At 45.5% G+C, this 22,129-nt stretch overlaps 4 protein-coding genes across 4 annotated transcripts; all 4 read left to right on the top strand.

The window, feature by feature from the left end:
• The first annotated feature begins 203 nt into the window (after positions 1–203).
• LOC137785927 (hydroperoxide isomerase ALOXE3-like) lies at positions 204–5,416 on the top strand. The gene is made up of 14 exons (XM_068577498.1): positions 204–275; positions 587–788; positions 880–961; positions 1,062–1,184; positions 1,291–1,394; positions 1,807–1,979; positions 2,110–2,253; positions 2,365–2,568; positions 3,205–3,291; positions 3,389–3,555; positions 4,137–4,258; positions 4,342–4,442; positions 4,554–4,724; positions 4,814–5,416. Exons 1-14 carry the CDS (start codon positions 204–206, stop codon positions 4,988–4,990), a joined length of 1,929 nt encoding a protein of 642 aa, XP_068433599.1. The 3' UTR covers positions 4,991–5,416.
• Positions 5,417–5,941: 525 nt separating this feature from the next.
• On the top strand, positions 5,942–7,647 carry zgc:112001 (uncharacterized protein LOC550384 homolog). The gene has a single exon (XM_068577174.1). It carries the CDS (start codon positions 6,157–6,159, stop codon positions 7,129–7,131), a length of 975 nt encoding a protein of 324 aa, XP_068433275.1. The 5' UTR covers positions 5,942–6,156; the 3' UTR covers positions 7,132–7,647.
• A 2,890-nt stretch (positions 7,648–10,537) lies between these two features.
• Positions 10,538–15,478, top strand: olfcb1 (olfactory receptor C family, b1). The gene is made up of 6 exons (XM_068577483.1): positions 10,538–10,734; positions 11,662–11,953; positions 12,463–13,305; positions 13,464–13,679; positions 14,180–14,297; positions 14,370–15,478. Exons 1-6 carry the CDS (start codon positions 10,538–10,540, stop codon positions 15,476–15,478), a joined length of 2,775 nt encoding a protein of 924 aa, XP_068433584.1.
• A 2,940-nt stretch (positions 15,479–18,418) lies between these two features.
• On the top strand, positions 18,419–20,817 carry LOC137785921 (uncharacterized). The gene is made up of 3 exons (XM_068577482.1): positions 18,419–19,788; positions 20,113–20,608; positions 20,743–20,817. Exons 1-3 carry the CDS (start codon positions 18,419–18,421, stop codon positions 20,815–20,817), a joined length of 1,941 nt encoding a protein of 646 aa, XP_068433583.1.
• Positions 20,818–22,129: the final 1,312 nt, after the last annotated feature.

The following is a 22,129-nucleotide window of genomic DNA, read 5'->3' as shown; positions in this document are numbered from 1 at the left end:
ATTTTTTGGTGAAAAATACATAAACAGCATTAATTTATGTCTTTTTTTCGCAGAGAATTTGAGCGCTCACTCCTTCATTTAGAGATCTGAATGTGTTTCTTTTTCTGGACAGTTTCCACAGACTGACCATGGCTAAGTACCAGCTGCAGGTCACAACGGGTGACATGACCAACGCAGGAACATGGGACCACATATACGTCACCATGTTTGGAACTGAAGGGCAGAGTGAGAGAACCGAGTTGGACAACTATGGCATTGACTTTGTAGCTGGAAAAGTAAGTTGAATACTGTTAAACATCCTTACGCTTCCTCTTGCGTTAGCTTTCTGTTAGCACCTCTTGTGTTAGCTTTTTGTGTTAGTTTTCTGGGCCGCCGTGTTAGTTTTCTGAGCCGACCCTTATGTGTTTTAATATTAAAATAACTATTTAAGAAGACTGTCCGGTCTGTGCGGACATTTGCACTCCTTAGATCACGGGATAGTCAGAATAATTAGTGTAAATGTGTATTTCCAACACGATAACATTCATGTTGAACTGTATTATATTTTTAATTGTTTGTTTGAATTGACATTAACCTTTGTTTTAAGACAGGAACTTACACCGTGAGCACCAATCGGTCTCTGGGGAAACTTCTGCTGGTCAAAGTGGAGAAAGATCCATATTCCTATTTACCAGAAAATGAGTGGTACCTCTCCAAAATAGTGGTGACGACGCCTGAAGGAGAAGACATGTTTTTCCCCTGTTACAGATGGATCTCCAGAGGAGAGGTGGAGCTCAGAGGAGGGAGAGGTCAGCGTCAAGTTCCCCAAATAGTTCATGGAAGATCATACATTTTGTCTTTTTAAAATTGTATTAATGCTAAGTTCCCGTCATGCCTCAGCGTTGAAGGGCTTTGAGGAGGACCATCATCTGTTGATTGAACACCGCAAAGAAGAGCTGAAAGTTAAAAAGAGCTTGTACCGGTCAGTTTGTATCTGTGCAGTATGGACCAGAAGCTGCTGCTGATACGGTCTCAGAAATCACCTGAAGAGCCTTTTGGTAACTTTTAAATGTGTTTTTCAGATGGGAGGTTCTGGCTGAAGGGCTCTCCGACATCAACCATTTCCATAATGTGTTTCAGCTCCCGGCTGAGATCCGCATACCTCTGTCCAAAGCATCCGAAATAGATTTTGTGAAATTGCAAAGGTGTGTCTACATAGATAATGTTTCCACAACCGGTTATATTTTCTATGTCTGGAGGTAAAACTCAGCTGTTTAATCATGTATTGTGTATACCTTTGTCTTACTTCAGTGGTATTGAACTCAAACTCAAGGGGATGCTTGAATCTACTCAAAAATGGGAGAGCATTGAAGAAATGAAAAACATCTTCTGGTGGAAAAAGACACCAATGTCAGGTACATTGTTATCCTCAGCACCACCCACAACAATAATGCCAGTGACCTCATTTCATATCGAGTTAATGAATACGAGCATTTGGCAGATTCTGTCATCAGGTCAACACAACAACAGTTATTTCTGCAATGATATTAATGCAATAAGTATGAAAAGCACTTTATTTTAATAGTTTATGTATTGCATCTTAAATGAATGCAGTGGACTAATATTGCTATAATTTAAAATGATCCCAAAATGAAAACCCAAGGAACACTTTTAACTACAAAGGTGCATTCAGCTGAATACTGAATACAAAGTAAACATCTCTCAGGACAGAGCAATGACTATCAACATGTTGTACTTTAAAAAAAAGTTAGACATTAAATCTATACATAGGTATTGTATCACATATCGAATCTGCAATTCTTCCAGACTATGTCGCAGAGCACTGGCAGGACGATGACTTTTTTGGATACCAGTTTCTGAACGGACTCAATCCCAATGGGATCAAGCGCTGCTCAGAGCTTCCCCCGAACTTCCCCGTCACAGAGGAGATGGTGAAGCCGTTCCTGAAGAAGGGAAGCTCCCTGCAGGAGGAAATGAAGGTATGAAAGAAGAAGAGTGGGGCTTTAGTTTGGAGGTAACCTCTGCTTTGAGGGACAATGTTCTGTGTTCATCATCCCCATTGATTTACCGCGTTTGAAACACTTTCCTCCGTTTCCTTCCCATGCACAGAAAGGCAATATATTCCTCTCCGACCAGAAGAAGATGGATGGAATAACCCCGAGAGCCTATGATGGAGAACCTCTGCACGTGACTGCTGGTCTCTGTTTGTTCTACATGAACCCGGAGAACAAACTGATGCCCATCGCGATACAGGTCTAGTCACGTGATCATTGACACAGTTAACACGGTGCATCGCGAGGTTTTCAAAAAGTCCACCTGAACTTATTTGACCCTCCAAAAAACGAAATGTGTTTCAAATTCCAGTTGCACCAACAACCCTCCGAGCGGAACCCCATCTTTCTGCCCAGCGACTCGAAGACCGACTGGCTGCTCGCCAAGATGTTCATTAAAAATGCTGATACCATGGACCACGAAGCAGTCCAACACCTCATGAAAACTCACTTTCTGGCAGAGGTCTTTGCTGTTGCTGCTCTCCGCAGCTTCTCCGTGATTCATCCTTTCTACAAGGTTTGATTGCTGGTGCACGTTTACATTTTTTTTTTTTTTTAAATCTGCCTTTTTTGGGGTTTTGTATGTTAATAGAGCAGAGACAGGAAATGACAGAAAAGGCGTTTCAATAAAAGACACGAGACAAGAGTTTGTTATGAAGTACGATAGATCCTTATGGGTTGTATATTAGTAGAAATATATGTAAATTGTAATACCCAGCATGCCCCAATCCGAGCATATTTAGGTATAAAGGTTATAACTTTTCCATTTTTCAACCGAACGACACAGTTTTTTTTTTACTAAAATCCTTGGTGACAGGTCAAGGTATTGTTTTATTATTGATTGTTTAGGTTTACTCTGGAGGTTGTTGTTAAGGGAAGTTGGAAAAACTCGGGGGGGGGGGGGGCTCGAAAAGTCATTTTTGGGAAATCTTGCTCATATCATGCTAGATGTTAATAGTTATGATCAAAATACGTTATACAAGTTGGTTTAAAAAGTATTAGAACTCATTTGGGGTTCATAAGACTACTTAAACAGACCTCACTAAGGACTTGAAGAAAGCCAGTTTTCAGTTTTGATTACATCTGGATTCCTTTGGAGATCAACACAAACAGGATGTGCTGCCTGATGAAAGTCTTCTGTTTCTCTGCACAGCTGCTGATTCCACACTTCTACACCACTCTGTACATCAACACTGCAGGCCGCAAAGATCTTTTTGGACCAGAAGGGGCTTTGAGCATAGTATGGATCTATAAAATACATATTTCTGAATACAATGCATTCTTTTCTTACTTAAAAGTGTTTGATTTTAAATGTGTGTCCATTTATGATTTATTAGAGTTCACTTGGATACAACGGACTGACGGAGCTCATGAGAAGGAATCTTTCTGAAACGACCTACAGCTCCCTCTGCCTGCCAGAGAACATCACTGCACGAGGGCTTGACTCCATCCCCAACTTCTACTACAGAGACGATGGCCTGAAGCTGTGGAACATCATCAACAGGTTATCTTTCAACAACTAGTTCACTTGTCCAAAGTGACTCATTCTACAAGCAACCGATTACCGTGAAAGTCGGGTTACACGCTGTTCAGTTTACTGTGTAATTACCGTCACTACCTTCGGTGGGTGTCCCCGCTGTAGCCAGCTAGTGCTGCTGCTCGCTGCCCGTCAGCTCCCCGCTAGCTCCCCGCTAGCTCCCTGGTACCTCTTGCTAGTTCCCCGACAACTACCAAAGGTAGCGGGACCAGCCCTGACTCGACGCCCCACTCAGGCGGCGGTGTCACGGGCAGCAGCAGCTAGTGGGGAGCTAGCAGCAGCGCTAGCTTGTTACAGTGGGGAGCTACTAGCAGCAACTGGGAGCTAGCAGCAGCACAAGCTTGCTACAGTGGGGAGCTAGCAGCAGCACAAGCTTGCTACAGTGGGGAGCTAGCAGCTGCAGCAGCGGGGAGCTAGCAGCTGCGCTAGCTGGCTACAGCGGGGACACCCACCAAAGACAGTAGCGGCTCATAATCTGACTTAAACGGTAAACTTTCTGTCTTATTCACGTACACAGAATGTACATCTAATTATTTTGTGTTCACTAGATTCGTGAAGGCGGTAGTGGAGTACTACTATCCCTCCGACGGTGAAGTGCGTAAAGACACCGAGCTGCAGGACTGGATGAAGGAAATATTCACACATGGCTTCCTGGAAAACAAAGCCTCAGGTGTTTAACAATAAGCATGTGTATATTTGCAATGAAAATAGCGATTGCCGATAATTATCTGACAGTAATTGTGCTGCCAACAGGAATTCCAGCCGGCTTTCAGACTGTCAAGGAGGTGATCAAATTCATCACGATGGTGATCTTCACAGTGACGGTTCAACATGCTGCAGTAAACAATGGGCAGGTAATAAGTTGGGACATTGGAATATGTATTTATTTCTGATCATTTAGCTGAGCACATTTAAATTGTTTCTATCAAAGTTGTTACATCTTGAAATGTATTTCTTTAATTTAGTTTGACTACTTCTCCTGGGTGCCGAATGGTCCAATACTGCTGCGCAGACCTCCTCCGTCCACTAAGGGGCAGTCAAGCATGGAGACCATTTTGGAAACCCTCCCAAATGTTGGTGAAACAGTCAAGTTCGCAGTGCTGGTTTGCGTACTTTCAACAACGTACTCCGACAGGGTAAGTTTGGCGATGACGAACGCGTCCACATTTTGAAAGTGCTTTTAAAAAAAATCTGATTTCACCGTTTCCTTTTGTTCTTCTGCCAGGTTCCCATGGGCTACCCTGAGGAACGATTCCAGGAGGCAGCTCCAAAGAAGATGATTAAGGAATTTCAAGCAGAATTGTCCGACCTCAGCAAGGCAATTTCAACCAGAAACTTGCCGCTTGAAATACCCTACAGCTACCTGGACCCCCCTCTCATCGAGAACAGTATTGGTATTTAACCCTTTTAACACCTGTGTTGCACGCTGGGTTGTGGGTTAAACTCTGGAAGACTATATACTCTGCTGTTGTCAAGTCAAGCCTATAATGGGGTACGTGTATCTTTATGTGAATTATTAAATGAGCAGTTTAGGAAGCAAATGTTTATGTTCACGCAGCAAATTGAAAGTGCTATTCGGATAAATTACCACATGGTGGCAAGATAATGGGTCACCTTCAGCATGAGAACATTGAATTGAATATTTTCATCCTGTATTGCATACTATAAAACATGTAATTACCGAGCTGTAACGTATACATGTTTAATTTTTAGTTTTGACTGCTCTTTTTTTTTACCTTTTACACATTAACTGTCTTGTCTTGGCCGTTACTTCTAAACAATATATTACAGGTGGATGAGGGTTAATAAGAAGGGAGGGATGCATAGTGCATTTGTGATTTGTATTCATTATACTTATATTGATAAGCTATAACACTGCCCTGTGTGATTAATGTCATTAAGTCTAAGCTTGAGCTAGATGAAAAATGTATGTAACTCGAAAAGTGAAATTATGTTTTCCTGAATAAATACAAACCAATAAAAATGTGTCTTTTTCATTTATTTTGTCTAGCCCAGAATATAAAAATCTATATAACTAGTGTGAGTTTGTTCAAAACTAATGAAGCAACTGTATCTTTATACATTGATACATTGTAGCAACACAACACAACCATCGAATGTATCAACTTTATCTCCAAATGATTCTAAAAAACAATGTAACGTTCTCGTTATCACTTCCGGTTCCCGCTGTGACGGCGTTATAAACCCCTCTGAAGTATACTATGGACACATTTGTCAATAAAGTTTCCGAAGACTCCTTTTGACGTGACTGTGTTATGCGCATGCGCATTAGCTCAACGCTGCAGAGAGAGAGAGAGAGAGAGAGAGAGAGAGAGAGAGAGAGAGAGAGAGATTGAATTCCGCAGCTGTCAAGCAGCGCGCAGGAATGTGAGTCTCTCTCCCCGCGACACTGACACTGTGGAGCCCGGGACCGGGGAGGGCAGCCTCGTTGTTTCTGGAGGAAACTTCCCGGCTCTTGAAGCAATGGCTCCGGGAGCAGTGAAGGGTCGCGGCGTCGCCCACCGCAAGTTGTAAACTCAGGGGTCACACACGCCTTTTGTCGTCGACATGGCGTCCTCTCTCGCCGTCGGTGTTGCGGCGTCGTCGTCGTCGGCTCCGGCTCCGAGCTTCGAGGATCACTGCGAGTCCTTCCCGCTGCTCTTCTACCGGGCCGTGCGGGACCTGAAGCCGGTCTGGATGCTGGAGGACATGCGCACCATGGAGACGTTTTACCGGGAGGAGGACGCCAGCCACCGGACGTACGCCCCGTCGGAGGCGCTGCTCTACGCGATAGTCCACGACCACCAGGCGTACGCGCGCTACCTGCTCACCCGGTACGCCGACGAGGCGCTGGCGAGGCCCGGGGAGCGCTTCTGCCGCTGCCCGTCCCCCGCCGCCCCGCACCTGGCCATGGCCGTCCGCTACGACCGGCGCTGCATTCTCGGCCTCATCTTGCAGGAGACACACCGGGTAGCCGGCGCTCCTTCCTCCTCCTCCTCCTCCCCTTCCTCCTACTCCACTTCCTCCTCCTGCTCCCGCGCCGACCGAGCCGGCTGCTTCCACATGGAGGACGGCCGGACCCCTCTGCATCTGGCCTGCGAGCTGCTGCGACCCGAGGCGGTGGTCATGCTGCTGGGGAGCGGCGCGTCCCCGCACGCCCAGGACCGCGACGGCCTGACGCCGCTGGACGTGCTCCTGGAGAAGCTCGGGGTCCGCGGCAAAGGGGAGGGGGCGCGCGGCCGCAGGCAGTGTCTGGACAACCTGCTCATGTTCATGCCCGTGAAGGCGCACTTCAAGATGAAGGCGGCCCTGAGCGGGGAGCCCGGCCGCTGGAGCGAGCTGCTGGGCGAGGAGACCTACGCGTACCTGGCGCAGAGGAGGCCGGCCCCGCTGGCCCTCGCCGCCATGCAGACGGTCCTGCGGCAGCTGAGCCCCGCGACCTTCCCGGACAGCGTGCACGAGCTGCCCATCCCGTCCGCCCTCAAACCCGCGGGCCTGCTGCCCGTGAGCCAGCAGCGGGACGGACAGATGGTGGCGCTGTAGCCCTCAGCCGGACTTTGATGCACGCTCCACTATTTATGCATGATGTGGTGTGTGCGTGCGTGCGTGCGTGCGTGTGTGTGTGTGTGTGTTTGAAGAGCCTGTCCGGCTGCAAAGAGGTAACACTTCATTATAGGGCTGCACAAATACACACCAACGGTCAGGGAACACGTGACTCTCCAGATCACTGGATTCACTGCAGGCTGATTTTAGCCGGGAAAAGAACCAGGGAATAAACAGCCATATTATTTTATTTATTATTTATTTTGTACTAATCCAGACATGCAGAAGCAGTTTATTTGTCTAAACCTCATGCTAAAGTGTTACCTTCTAATACCACTGCTTTGTGTCAGAGGCATGACACGTCTGCTGTGTCTTGATTTGGGTTTTATTTGAATGTAATGTTGAAAAAGTGATCTGAAAGATCATTTGAGAAACAGTCAGATGACTTTAAAGAAGAAAAAAAACATCTTTGGATGACTGGTTCTTTTTTTAAATAAATAGGAATCCAAGTGTTGATCTAATGTTGTCTTTCTTGACTCCTTGAACACCATTGTTGACACAAACAAAGAAAACAAACCTTTCTACCACTTATAACCCCTAATGCATTACACACATTATAATGCTGTATTCACAATACTCCATAACACTTTATACAACATTTCATATTGACTTATGAGGTCAAGCATCATCATAATTGCATAATGTACAACTCCTATGTTGTAATATTTGCATTATAATCACAGTCAAGTAAACACAAAACATTGTCATACTTTCACTTATTCTCAGTCTATTGACACTTTGAAATGTGTCTTTGCAAATCATTATAAATATGTCTGAGTGCTTAAAAATATAATGAAGAAGTGCTATAAGCAGATTATGACGCTAAGACACCATGTGACCTCCCAATGACCTTTTGCTGTCTTTTAGTTTAGAACCAACATAAACATCACATTTCCTGTGGAATAATGGGCCTTTTTCCTCCTTTGCTTTGCGGTTGTTTCCCTCGAGTCTGTACTTATTGTGACATTTAAAATGTGGAGAAACCACAAGGAACCCTTTAAACCGTTCATATGAATATTCTTGGTTCAATACGGACGCCTCCACGCGCCCCTCACCAAGCAAACGAGACCTTCAGGCAGAACCGGGACGGTCTGCCCATCTGCACACAGATCTCCAGCACATCACTGGAGCTGTGGAGCACCCGGCATGCGCAGCATGTGTGGCTGCACTTGGCCAGCAGAGGGCAGCACCGTCCAGGTTTTCTTCTTCACAAAGATCCCTCGTGCTCATGTCAGGACCCTGCAGGAATATAAAGCTGTGTATTGAGTTTCAGAACAACACATGAAGCCACCCACTGCCTCTTTAGATAGATTTTTACTCCTTAATACATTTAGATTTGAGCAATTATTATGTGTGATCTGATGAATGAAGTTAAATATGCAACCTGAAGTTGAACTTCAACACATTTTGCTTTAATTTAGACTCAACCCTGGTCCCGCCCACTTCAATCGAAGAGAGACAGACGACCAATAATCACACACACACACACACACACACACACACACACACACACACACACACACACACACACACACACACACACACACACACACACACACACACACACACGGCCCCTGAGTACTGCAGGTGTGCAGTGGTTGCACAGCACTGGCAGTTGGGCGTGGCGCAGGTTTGGGGGAAGGGAGGCCGGTGGTTTCTCTCTTACTTTGGTTTCAGGTTTGGTTTGGTTTTCCTTCGTTTGCACCGACAACACTTGCACCCCACATCACACACATGCACATTGACACCACTGACTGCCACGTCGTCTGTGCCAAAATTTGTCACAACCTGGCTCGTTGGCGATGACAAAATTTGGCACAGATGACGTTTGGGGAAATAAAATAAAGTTTATTTAGCTTAACAAAAGAAAACAGGTAACAGTATGGAATGTGGCAGTCAGTAGCATCAGTGATGTGCATGTGTGTGATGTGGGGTGCAAGTGTTGTCGGTGCAAACGAAGGAAAACCAAACCAAACCTGAAACCAAAGTAAGAGAGCAACCACCGGCCTCCCTTCCCCCAAACCTGCGCCACGCCCAACTGCCAGTGCTGGCCTCTTATTCTACTCGCCGGCCCAGGTGCTGTGCAATCACTACACACCTGTAGTACTCACGGGCCGTCACACACACACACGCACACGCACGGGGAAAACCAGTCATGTCCGGGGTATCGAATCTGAAACAGAAGGAAAACAAGTAATTCCAGGAATGCAATAAACAGAGATAGAAACACAACAGCGCTGATGAACCTGTGATCTCTGCATTTGGCCGCAGTGTGAAGAGAATGATATGTAAGCAGCTGTCAAACTCAAAAGTGTGTGAATCATAAATGTGTACGTAAGTCAGACAAATAAAGACTCTTTGACATCTCTCCTGGCTGATTGTAGGCGTCACTCAGGTCGGGTTCATCACTTCTGTTTAGCTAAATCGCTCCTGCGAGTTGGGCCTAATGTTTTGGTGGCGACATCAAGGAGACACACTCTCTCTATCTGGGTATGTGTGTGTGTGTTGTAATCAGAGCTTCTCGGGCAGCTCAGGTGAACCGGGTGAACCGGCCCCCGATGGCCGCGGTCAGGACTGACAGATACGGAGTCATCCTGCAACAAAGCGCCAATAAAACCTGTTTTTTTTTTCTATTTTCAAACGGTGGCCAAAATGTGTTTGGAAGGAACAGACGGATATAAATAGAGATCAATCACATTTTATAAAATGTACGTCGTTGCACAGCAGTGTTGCGTGAGCACTGAGCTAAAGAAGCATCTGAACATGAGTTTTCATGAGAGCAAGAGGCAAATAAATAACCACCATTTTTATTTTGTTTTAAAGTAAATCAGAATCAGAAGCCGTTTTATTGCCACAAATGTTTTCGCAAACGAGGAACGCAACATTAGACATGAGACGTTAAGATGAGACAAACAACAAACAACAGTCAACAACACAGTGCAATGTGTATTAAATGAAGTTCAATTCAATTATCGGTTGACTAAACCGCTCATGTGTTGTGTCGCCCGCCAGCGAGGGCCTTTACAGGAACCCTGCACCTCCCAGAAAACCCTCTTCCTCGTTTCTCTCTGCATCGCTTGAGTCATTGACACATCCTCTTCGGTACTTTACTTTCTTGCGTCAAAGAAAGGAGGATGACACTTCATGCATGAGACATTCTTTCCAGCGGCGCTTAAAAACAGGTTTTGTTTGCACGTCACCGAGTCATCGCGCACCCAAAGTCCACACGAGAGAACAGACTTCATCAACAGAAGAAGAAGCAGAAGGAGAAGAAGAAGAAGAAAAAGAAGAAGAAGAAGCAGCAGCAGGAGGTTGTTTTTTTATTCCCAACCTCGGGCCTTGCAGGATGCCGCCGCGCAGCTTCTTCTGGGCTCTGCTCATGCTGAGCGGCGTCCCGGCCCGCGTGCAGGGGTGTGACTTCGACCGGGCGACGTGCGGCGCTCGGGCCCCCGGGGACGTCGTGATTGGCATCATGCTGCCGTGTCATCGCAAAGTGAAGGCCCTGCAGGAGCGGATCAGACCCGAAAACTTCGACTGCTCTGAGTGAGTGCAAGGAAACATGAGATGGTCTTAGCTTGCGTATCAGGAAGCATATCTTTCATTTTAAGATGAGTGTTTTCAAAAAGATGAGATGAGATAATCCTTTGTGGTGGAAATTGCAGGATTACAGCAGCAGGAGACACATAGCAAAATAAAAATACTTATGAAAAAGTAATATGAATAAACAGTAAAACAGTAAATGATCTACAATAGCAGTATTTTATCTGCAGACAGAATAAAAATGCATTTAAAAAATACATTTTTATTGCACCATTGACCAAAATGATTGTGTTGAAAGTATTTTTTTTTACAAAAATACAAAAAAAATGCACTAATGTGATTCATGTAATTTAAGGAATAATAATAATAGCAAAAAAAAGAGAAATATATGTGTGGGCATAACCTTAATCATTTTGTGAGAGGTGTAGTGAATTAAACAGTGTCATAAAAATCATATTTTCCCTTATTTCCATCTTTCTAATAATTTAATTTGATTGTAAAGACTTGAAGCGTTCTGCAGTATGCTTTTAAAGCATATATATAAAGGAAGTTAAACTGATTCAGCTGTGAAAATGGTTTGAAAATAAAATGCATATCCACTTCCAACCTCTCGAGTATCACTATTACACAATGTTTTACCTCGACATGACTCTACAGCCCCAAAACCAGCCTGAAAATCAAGAAAAATGGAACATTGTCACCCTGATCGGAGCTGTCTGATGCTACGCTGTGATTGGCCGGTCTGCATTTAAGGGGCGGGACTTAGGTCCGGGGAGTGGGGTGGGGGGTGTTCTGCGATCCTGAAGCTTTTTCAATAAATATTTCTCATCTTCAGCGTGTCTTCTGAAGACTTCCTCTTGGAACTCAAACACCTCGAACCAGAAAAAATGTCTCCCAGATAATTTAACGTCTTTTCCTTCTTCTTTCCAGTTTTGATTTTGAGTCCTTTCTGAAAACCTTGGCTGTCATCCATGAAATCGAGGCGATAAATGCCGCCGGCTTCCTCCCGGGGGTGCGTCTCGGTTACTTGATGTGCGACACGTGCTCCACGGCGAGCAAGGCGCTGCAGAACGTGGGCCACATGCTGCAAGTCAACGGCTCGCTCAACGTGATGTGCGACTACACCGAGCACAGGCCTCGGGTCAAGATTGTCCTGGGGGCCCTCTACTCCGAGGTGTCCATAGCCGTGGCCAAGCTGCTCAACGTGTACATGGTCCCTCTGGTAAGCCACAAACACCGCCTGATCAGCAAATACGTTTACCTGCCAAGTGTTCAGTGCATTTATAACACATTGGTGTTAGCTAGCCTCGCTGCAATGACACAAACTGTGACGTCTGTTTTGTTTTTTCAGCGCACAGTGTTGGTTAATATGAATTTTGACACCTTTCTACTCGGTCTTTGTAGTGAGGTTAATCACATGTTAGTACAATGTTAAATGCTGAGTTGTCATTTTTTTGGTAAGACCTCAAACAAGCATATCTGAGAATATGATTATAAGTCATATGCAATATGTAATTGCTCAAAAAATAAGAGCCTATTTATAAAAAACATCACGCTAGAATAAACCGGCTTAATTGGATCTGGACCGTGGTCCAAAAGTCCAAACAAAACAATGTAAAAAGGCCCCTAAAAATACATCGTTTCTGTTGTCAGTGACATTATTTGCTAGGTGGACATTTAGGGATTGAGGGGTGCAAAATAAATGTCTTTTTTTTATAATCTTTCCCTCAGCTGAGCAGCACATCGTCGGCAGAAGACCTGAGCAATAAGCTGCGCTACCCAGTTTTCATGCGCACCATTCCCAGCGATAAGCACCAGACCAAAGCGGTGGCGGAAATCCTTCATCACTTCGACTGGAACTGGGTCGGGGTCGTGTACGGGGACGACAGGTACGGCAGTGCGGCGTACCAGAGCTTCCTCGAGGACGCCGAGGAGAAACACGTGTGCTTGGACTTCCAGGAGGTGGTGTCCCATTACCTCGATAACGGGCTCAGCAGGCAACGTATCAAGGAGGTCGCCGAGAAGATCCGCTCCTCCAGCGCCCAGGTGGTGCTGCTGATCCTCAAGGCCGAACTGGTGGAGGTCCTCTTTCAGGAGATGATCAGGAGCAACACAAGACGGATCTGGATCGCCAGCGACGTCTGGTCCAAGAGCAAGACCCTCGCCCAAATGGAAGGCATCAATCAGGTCGGGGACATCTTGGGCTTTACGTTTTTTACAAAAAAGAGTGAATCGTTCGACGGCTATCTCCAGAATCTGACGGCAACCCCGGGAGGGTACAACCGCTTCATCGAAGAATACAAGAACCTCCGATTCAACTGCAGCGCCGAATGTTTCTCAAGCAACCCTCCGTCGTATTGTCCTTCGCCGAAACACCTGACGATGAAATCGGCCAATGCGTGCAACATCCTGAATCCCCAAGAGCAAAACGATGACTATCTCGTCAAGGCGCTGGATACAAGTAAGGTCTTCCTGACCAAAGTGGCAGTGTGGGCCACGGCGAACGCCCTCAAAAAGCTACTAAAGTGCGACAATTCCTCGTGCTCGGGAGAAATTAATTTCCCCCCGTGGAAGGTGAGAATGGATATCAACATCAGATGAGATGTTTAAATTGTGTAGCTAACGGCGTAATGTTCATTTCCATTCCCGTAAAAAAAGGAAATTGGATGCAAAAGTTTAATTAATGCAAAAGGACCCATTTTAAATTGACGCTCTACCCTTTTGCTTTGCAGCTTCTTCAGGAACTGAAGAAAGTGAGGTTTGAGTTGGACAACCACAATTTCAGCTTCGACAGTAACGGTGATTTCGAAGGTTTTTATGATCTTGTCATGTGGAAACCGGATGGACGACACAGGAGATTTAAAACCATCGGGAAATACCATGTCGTCGAAAAACAAATAGAGGTCGATGTGGAAAATGTCATGTGGAATTCAACGGGCAATACCACGGTAAGACGACAACGTATTCTCACAACAGTTACTCACAGATTTGATTGCCCTAAAATCAGCCAGCACCTGCTTTTCAGACCATAAAAGACTCTGAAAGCCACCTAATCCAAGGATTAGGATGTTTTTAAGAGCTACATTGCACTTTGAGAAACTACAACAGGCCAATTGAAACCCCGCTCTCAAGCTGATCAACCTCTTCTTAATTCCTTGGTCAGTGATCCTCGGGGTGACACCTATGCACTTTGGGGTATTCCCACTAATTACAATGTAAACACACCTGTGTTTTTATTAGAAGTAGTATAGGAAGCAAGGTAAAACACACAAGACGGTTGGGGAAAATGGATGAGTCATGCAAACACAGGATTAATACCATAAACCTCAGTAGGCTGCAGATGTTTATAACCAAGACCGAGTTCAGTGGACCAAAGGCCACGGACAGACTATCTCCCTCCAGACTCCTCAGGTCCAGTTACTCCGGTTGTCTCGCTTTGCTCCCTCAGACCCCTCAGTCCATATGCTCCAAGCCCTGCGCGCCCGGCTCAGTGAAGAAGATCCTGAACGTCTACTGCTGTTACAACTGCACGCTTTGTGAGGCGGGGACCTTTTCGGACGGCTGGGGTAAGACTCATGGACATGAGTAATGCTGTCCATGGAACCCTAATTCCGCCTAACCGCCATCTTCTCTTACAGATCAACATACATGCAAAGCGTGTCCCAATGGATCTTGGTCTCTCAAGGGCTGGGCTCAGTGCATGCCGAGATCCGAGACCTTCCTGCGATGGAGGGGCACTCATCCCATCATCATGATGGCCGCCGCAGTCTTCGGCATCTTGCTGTTGTTCGTTATCTTGATCATCTTTTTGGTGTATAGAGATTCCCTGCCGATGAAAAGGGCCGAGGTGAGGTTGTCTTGCGTTATGATGGCCGGTCTGTCAGTGAGCTTCGCAAGCGTCATATGCTTCATGGGCAAGCCCAGTGTGCACCTGTGCCGGGCCCGCCAGATGATGTACGCCATGGGCTTCACCCTCTGCGTGTCCTGCATCCTCGTCAAGGCCTACCGCATCTTCCTGGCGTTCCTTCCCTTCGGTCAGATGACAAGCCGGCGACTAAACAAACTCTACAAGCCGACCGTAATCGTCGTCGTCATAACCGCCATCCAGGGGATCATCTGTATTCTCTGGCTCATCTTAGATTCCCCTGATATCGATCCCACGCCCCCGTCCCCTCAAAGCATGGTCAGACTAATCCAGTGCAACGAAGGTCCCAAGTACATAGGCTTTGGCGCCATGTTGGTCTACATAGCTCTGCTGGCTTTTGTCGGCTTCCTCTTGGCCATCAAAGGCAGGAAGGTTCCGCAGGAGTTCAGTGAAACGGGCTACATCATCTTCAGCATGCTGATGTACTTGTTCATATGGGTGTGTTTCATCCCCATCTACATCAACAACAATGAACACGCCTCTCCCGTGCAGGCTTCAGCCATCCTGGTGTCCACTTACGGCATCATCTTCTGCCATTTCTTACCCAAGTGCTACGAAGCACTCAGGGGGCCAAAGACGGAAACGCTGGAGAGGATTCTGAGGAGGTGGGACGTCATGCCCGCTCAGAAACCTGATGCGGTGGTGCACGTAGAGACGATCACACCCTCAGTGAAGACTAACAGGTTTTCTGTATCTAGTACAACAAGCATAATAACAAATGAGGACACCCCTGTAGGTTCAGATGAGGTCATAATTGAAAAGATGCATGTCTATCGGAAGCTGGGAACAAAAATGAGGAGGCGTAGAAGTATATCCATCTAAAAGGTTCCAAGGAAATTTGATTTGTACTGTAGAGATATTTTACAATCCAATTTCCCCTTTTAAAGTCATTTTTTTGCCAATATTTCGTCTAATCTTTGTGCTGTAAATCCAAATTGAAATATGTGTTTTTGCTCTAAGATGTTGTATTCTTCGATGTACAGACAACCAAAGAGGACTCTTGTGTATTGTAAACAATAAAAGTAATATTAAAGTAAAAATGCTTTTTAAACTGCGTACCTTTTGTGGTAAATCACTGTTCCAGGTATTGATAAAACATTGAAATACAGTGCAGGAAGTTCCATATGTAAGTATTAGTACACATGTACATGTAAAACGGCTATCCAGTGTACTGTACATCACATTTTTTCAGCTGTTAAATACCTTTCAACAGCCGAGGAGGCCCGACTTGCAAACATGAGGGATTTATACAAGTGAAGCAAACAATATTAATTCTGTAAGTGTAATTAAGTGAAGAATTCAGCAACTGGATCGACAAACTCGCGTCAAATTAGTTCAGAAAAACAGATTTCGACGCACTGCCGAGGTGATGTTAGTGAAAACACATAAACCATTGTGTTGTGGAAGTAATGACACAGGCAACAAAATGTGGAATTTAACCCAAAAGAAATCATACAACTCAAGTTCTACGAGTATTATAAACCATATTAGAAAAATCAATTCCCTGCAAACCGCGACATTGAGGCCTCCAGGCCTCGACACGACAATAAGTAGCTCCTCATAATCCTGACATGATCTCTGTCCTCGGGTCGGGGACGGAGGGGAAGAAACAGCTGAGAATAACAGGTAACAAGGTATTTAAGCCGCACTTCCTGCAAAACCACAGACACGCTGGCCACGCTCACCTGCCACTGATCTCTAATCTGTTGTGGGTGAGCCAGAACACATCATTGTCTCCCTGATTACATCACTCATCTGATTTTAGAACATATTTCCCATCATCCTAGTATATAAAAAAACACGCGCAAAAAAAACAGTGAGACATAATTGTCTGTCAGAGAAATGGTTAATTCACTTCCTCATGAATGCAATGTTTTGGATGCCACCACCTCTCTGTGATAATGCAGCTATTGTTGCGGGGTCATTCTGTTTGTTTTGGCAGACGCGTTAACCATTTCAGGACAGAGATGTTATCGAGAATTGCAAGAAACGTGGGCAGTTTCGCAAATTTGTCACGTATTTATCGAAGTGTACGGTATACCAGTGGCAATGCCCGGACTAAGTGGTTGTTTGTATCGAAATAGATAAACTACCCGTCCATCGTCCACCTGATGGGTGCACAGCTGAGCTGTACACACTTCCAATCAGGTCGAAGATAGTGCATTGCCTTTGAGGTTTTTAAGCACTTTTTGGATTCATAATGATTACACACAAAAAAACAATATTCCGTGAACAAGAATTACACCAAATGTACTTCAAACATGAGTTGCTAAAGTAGCGAGGAAACTGTGCCAAATGAGTTACATTGTTTCATGACGGGAAGGAAGTAAATCTCACCAGTGAAAAAGCAACAATAATTTCTGAAGGGGAGTATAATTAGGATAGTAAGGATAACATATAAAAGAGTACAAGTAAAGTGTAAAAAAAAAAACAGTATCCCAACAGTAGCATTCAACAATAGCAGCAAAACTTTAGCAGACAGCTTGTGAAGTGGCTAACTAACAGTTAACCTTGTGGCCACACCAGATAATACGCTGCTAACTAAATGTAGTGGATTTAGTCAAGCCAATTTTCATCATGAATCTGTCCCAAGGGGGGGCTTAACAAACTGTAAAGGACCCTTGAGCAATTAACAAATGGAAGAAACCTCTGGAGGAGCAACTGACTAAGCAACTGACTAAAATTACGCTGTTCAAAGTCTGAATTTTACCATTTCAGATGGATTGAAAACACGTGAAAAATTGATCCGGGAGGATGCCTGAAAACAGATAGAACCTCTATGCCAATAGACAAAAATCAAGCTTTTGTGGTTTGAGATGACCCCTTTTTACATGGCACTGTATTGTTATTCAGCCTATTGTGTATGTTATTTATCATTTAAGCAATGAACCAAGCAAGATTTCATCTTACAAACCAATATGCAGACAGTTAATTTTACATGCTGGATAAATGCCAGGTGAGGAATAAAACAAACACTTTTCTGATGCTCCAGTTCAGGTTTGTCCACCTTTTGGATGGGCGTTTCAAGAGATTATGTCAAGAGTGAACAACAAGGCGTGACAGAAAAAAACCTGAGAAATTCATCGCGTGACATAACGTTCTTACTGTGGGTCAAATTTTTTCATTTTACTTTATGTCTAGGTAAAATATGAAAGACCAGAGTCTATCATCATCAGTTGATCGGAGTGAAATGGACGTTCCAATAAATCAGTCTCCAGAAAAACAGCGTTGGTTATCTCTCAAGTGAACTCAACAGTCGCATGTAAACTACCAACAGCAGTGGATGAGGCCGAAAACACCACCTGACAAACCTGTCTCTGATTAGCCTGATGAGCTTAAAGTCTTACGTGTGTCTGTGTGTGTGTGTGTGTGTGTCTGTGTCTGTGTGTGTGTATGTGTGCGTCTTGATGCACTTAACGTGACCATCTGTGCATGCTGTAGGAGAGAGGGTGAAGAAACCCCCGATCCATCTTATCCTCTCAGCTGCTCATGATCGCTTGGTAGAAAGTCAGTTTGTTCAACAGGTTGCAGCTGGCTCCTGCACTTGTTGACCGATCAATCGTCAGGCTAGAACATAGAATAACGGAAGAAGAATATATTCAACCTTGCATGTGGAGGCTGTCAGCAAAAGGACCTTGTTGGAGGATTCCAGAAGACCTTTGTCTGACCAACTACACACATCCTTACCTATGGATTTACACTTTGGCTTTCACTTTTGCTCCTGAGTGATTTTTTTAAAAGGTTTTCTTGATAAGAGAAAAAATGGGCTGCTCTCCATCCAAAGGGAAGTTATTTTCAAAGCCAGGAGTCCTTGGACCTCAACAGCCTCTGCTGACTGAAGCGCCGCAAGACGGACCTGAAAAGGCTCTTCTGGCTGAAGTACCCGAAGATATTGTTGATTCTAGACCTAAAGAGGAGGAGGATGAATGTTTTGAGACGGATGAGAAAGAAAATGAACTACCCTTACTCACTGAAGAACATTCGACAAAAGAGGCCGCCTCGTCTCAGTTGGTCTCCGACTCAACGGGAGGCCCAAACGCTGAGGACATTAAAGAAGCAGAGGTCAATGTGATGCCCCAAAAAACAATCAGTGAGGTTCTGAAAACAGATGCGATTAAAAAGCTTGAGAAAAGAAAGAGAAATAAAGCCAAGAGAAAGCAGAGAATGTCTTCAATTGTTCAGACAAAGGTGGACTTCCCGCCGCACATGGTGAGGGCTCACGAGGCAGCCTACGCCTTTATGAACCCGAACATTTCAAAATACGAAGCTCTGTTGGACCTGCTGGACCAGGCCGCGCAGACGCAGCTGTCCCTCCAGCCCACAATGTCTGCTTTTGTGTTGCGCTTCGAGGAGATCAACCAGGCTCTCGAGGAGATGGCCGAGGAGGGGGAGTTCATGATGAAGGAGCACGGGGACTACATGGCCTTGCCTTCTGGGATGATGGGCCCGGCCGTTATACCAGCGAAACCTCAGACTGACTCAGCCAACGCCCCTCATCCGCCCCCTGATCTGATCCAGCAACTGCTCCAGCATTCGACGGAGAAAATGAGGCTCGTGGCGGGCTCCGTACGGGCGCTGGGCGACACCACGATTGAGGAGGCGGCGGAGTATTTTTCTTCTCTTTCAAAATTGATGGTTGAGAAGCTGCGGGCCAAGCAGGCTGCAGAGCGGAGGCTGACTCTGGTGCTGGCGCGGGTGGAGAAGGCCGCCACGAGAAAGTTTCACCCGGAGGATTCGTCACTGCACAGCGAGGACAGCGGTATCGGCGGAGAAAATGAGAGTCTCGCGGGGTCAGAAAGGCACCGCCGCCACCGCGGGAGCGCTGGATCGCAAAGTTGTGGATCCGGAAGCAACATTCGTTGCGCAGTTGATCCGCTGCCGGGTAATTTACTTAGCCTGGTAGGCTACAATGAATTTGATGAAGAGGACTGGGAGGACGACGATGATGATGATGACGAAGAGTATGAGGATGATGACGGTGACAGGCCTGAAAGGAAGAGGTCGAACTCTTCCCCACCGGACCTCCGTCAGCCTTTTATTTTCATGTGTACGAATTACATGCAGGATCAGAAGTCTGCGTTCAAACGACCCCTGAGCGCCGTCACCGCAACCAAACACACTTCATCCACCAGGTGCGTGAACATTTTGATGGAGCTGCAAAAGAGCCAGAGGAACTTGGATCAACGTATGAAAAAGATGGCTGAAATGCGAGGAAAGAAAGAGCTAGCGGGGCCTCATTATAACCTGTATAGGGCTGGTCTACGACGGCATTCAGTAAGTGGATCATCAGGTGCACAAAAAGGCCCCTTCAGAACAAATCAATCACCTGGTACCTTACCAGTGTTGGCACCCCATCCACCCACGCACCAGTCTGTCAGAGGGCTGATTAATACCTTTAGCCAAGGGGTTGATGGTAGACCAGGGCAGAGCCTTGCTAATATTCCACCTCATATCAGGAGGCCCAGAAAAAGTCGGATCATTCAGTCATCCGACACAGTAAATGACAATGAAGGGGTGTTGGTCATCAATGGCAATAACAACAACAACGGCTGGCCTGAAAGCAGGGACGACCTCGATGTGGACAGCCTCCCACCTCCGCCGCCAGAGGTTCTGATGGACAACTCCTTCCAGAGAACCGAGGTCATACCAGGAAGCAAGGAAAGGTCACAGGAAGAATCGGTTCTGACTCTCCCACGAATAAACCAAAAGGCCAGAGTCTCCCAGCGTCTCAAAGCCTCCGTGCAGAATGTAGATGTGCTGCCAAACAGAGGCAGCGTCAAGCCAAGATCTGAGCAGGAAAGAGAAACTGATCTGGATCCAGATATAGAGAAGGCCGACTGTCTCTACCAGCGGGCACGTAAGATGATCCAGCTGCGCAAGGCAGGAGAATGTCTTGACAAGAGGGACCTTTCAGAGTTCAGAGGCAGAGGACCATCACCGGTTCAAGCCAGAGTGGGTCAGAGATGTGGAAGCAATGAATTCTACGACGGTGAGATGTCCTCTTACAGCCTGCCCGTCACAGCACCGCCTGTCTCTAGAGTCCGCCTACCACCATCTTGTCCTTCCGTGTGTCACAGATTTCCTAGCCCACCAGCGTTCAGACCTCAAACCGGCTCCAGGCCCTCGTCTCGCCCGAGTTCTCCAAGGACGGTGACCCGTGAAACGGATAACAACACCGAAGAGATCATCCCGTCCGTGTCCTTTCGTGACGCCCGCTCAGTTTTCTGTCGAAGGGACTCGCAAAACTCGCAAGCCACTGCCCCTGGAAGTGCTGTGCCTCCCAAACCATGGGGCGAAGCCTACCGAGGCAGGCTCCTCACAAAAGGGATGGACAACTCTACCCGGCGGACCCAATCAGAACAGAGGCCGAGTTCTTCCCATTCCGAGTTTTCCAAAGAGGGCTGTTCGGCCACTACCCATGTCAAGGGCAGTGAGGCTTTTACCACAAAATGAAGGTAAATAATACAACAAAAGTTGTGGGCCGAGGGAAACCTTAGCAATCTTTGTAACGGCGTAATTGCTATTAAAGAAAAAACTTGACTGGGTACTTCCCAAAACAAGTCTTACTTGGCCAAAGGGTGTGAAAAGATGACTATTCCACTATTAACAGGCATTTATGTAGTTTAAGGTCTATTACTTTATGAAACGTGGACAGAGTAAAGGTTAAACCCTTGTAATTATGCATCCAATAAGGCTGGGGTTTGAACTTTGGCGTTTGAACTTTGGTGGTTGTTTACTTGAGTCAGGGGCCATCTGTCTGGTACATCCAATAAGCTGCCTTTCTTACTGTTTAAGATAATGACATCATCATGTCTGACCATCTGCAGACACAAAACAGATATGTACCACACACATGGTATTTCTACTTGTACCTGCTACCCCAGATTACCTTCTTAAATTGCGTTTTTCAATAACCTTCATTGTAATTATTAAATCTTCCTTATCAAATTTTATGGGCGTTGTGAAACAAGTCTTTTTTTCATAGAAATTGAATCCCAAATAATTTAATATTTTGAAATATCATTGGCTCAATGTAGTGAACAAAATCTAATTATATTATTTACCAAGAGGCATAGCTGGATTACCCACTGATCAGAACCCCACGACTCCAAGTCCCTTATGTATTACATGTCAATTAGTTGCATTCAAAGTTATTTATTTCAATTGTTAAAACAAAAAGGTACAATATCAACAAATCAATCAAATCTTTAACTGGCGCTACAGCTATGTACTGTGTGTGCATGGCATTGCACACTAATTTTAAAAGAGTTTTGTCAAAATATCCTGACTTTTAATCTCTAGTACGGGTAAAGCTCCAAAAACAATGGATCCCACACTTTATTATATTGGCCCGGCCCTTGTAGCTGAGATAGATCAGGAGTATATACTTTACTTTAGTCTTTTATTGTTATAACCATTTAAAAATATCTGTTTTTCTATAAAGAGTGATAGTTGAGATTATTTATGATTAGC

Source organism: Clinocottus analis, unplaced genomic scaffold (assembly GCF_023055335.1).
Source record: "Clinocottus analis isolate CAN_PGR_092001 unplaced genomic scaffold, fCliAna1.0.p SCAF_15, whole genome shotgun sequence".
Taxonomy (NCBI): domain Eukaryota; kingdom Metazoa; phylum Chordata; class Actinopteri; order Perciformes; family Cottidae; genus Clinocottus; species Clinocottus analis.
Note: the sequence above shows the minus strand (reverse complement) of the source record. Positions and strands in the feature narration are given on the sequence as shown.

Bases quoted from the DNA above. Each gene is read 5' to 3' on its own strand.
- LOC137785927 (XM_068577498.1), top strand. From the start codon at position 204: ATGTTTGGAACTGAAGGGCAGAGTGAGAGAACCGAGTTGGACAACTAT. The intron at 2,569-3,204 runs GTTTGATTGCTG...TTCTCTGCACAG, and splicing joins TGATTCATCCTTTCTACAAG to CTGCTGATTCCACACTTCTA. The intron at 4,259-4,341 runs GTGTTTAACAAT...TGCTGCCAACAG, and splicing joins CCTGGAAAACAAAGCCTCAG to GAATTCCAGCCGGCTTTCAG.
- zgc:112001 (XM_068577174.1), top strand. From the start codon at position 6,157: ATGGCGTCCTCTCTCGCCGTCGGTGTTGCGGCGTCGTCGTCGTCGGCT.
- olfcb1 (XM_068577483.1), top strand. From the start codon at position 10,538: ATGCCGCCGCGCAGCTTCTTCTGGGCTCTGCTCATGCTGAGCGGCGTC. The intron at 11,954-12,462 runs GTAAGCCACAAA...TCTTTCCCTCAG, and splicing joins ACGTGTACATGGTCCCTCTG to CTGAGCAGCACATCGTCGGC. The intron at 14,298-14,369 runs GTAAGACTCATG...CTTCTCTTACAG, and splicing joins GACCTTTTCGGACGGCTGGG to ATCAACATACATGCAAAGCG.
- LOC137785921 (XM_068577482.1), top strand. From the start codon at position 18,419: ATGGGCTGCTCTCCATCCAAAGGGAAGTTATTTTCAAAGCCAGGAGTC. The intron at 19,789-20,112 runs GTGCGTGAACAT...ACCTCATATCAG, and splicing joins AAACACACTTCATCCACCAG to GAGGCCCAGAAAAAGTCGGA. The intron at 20,609-20,742 runs GTGGGTCAGAGA...CAGATTTCCTAG, and splicing joins CATCACCGGTTCAAGCCAGA to CCCACCAGCGTTCAGACCTC.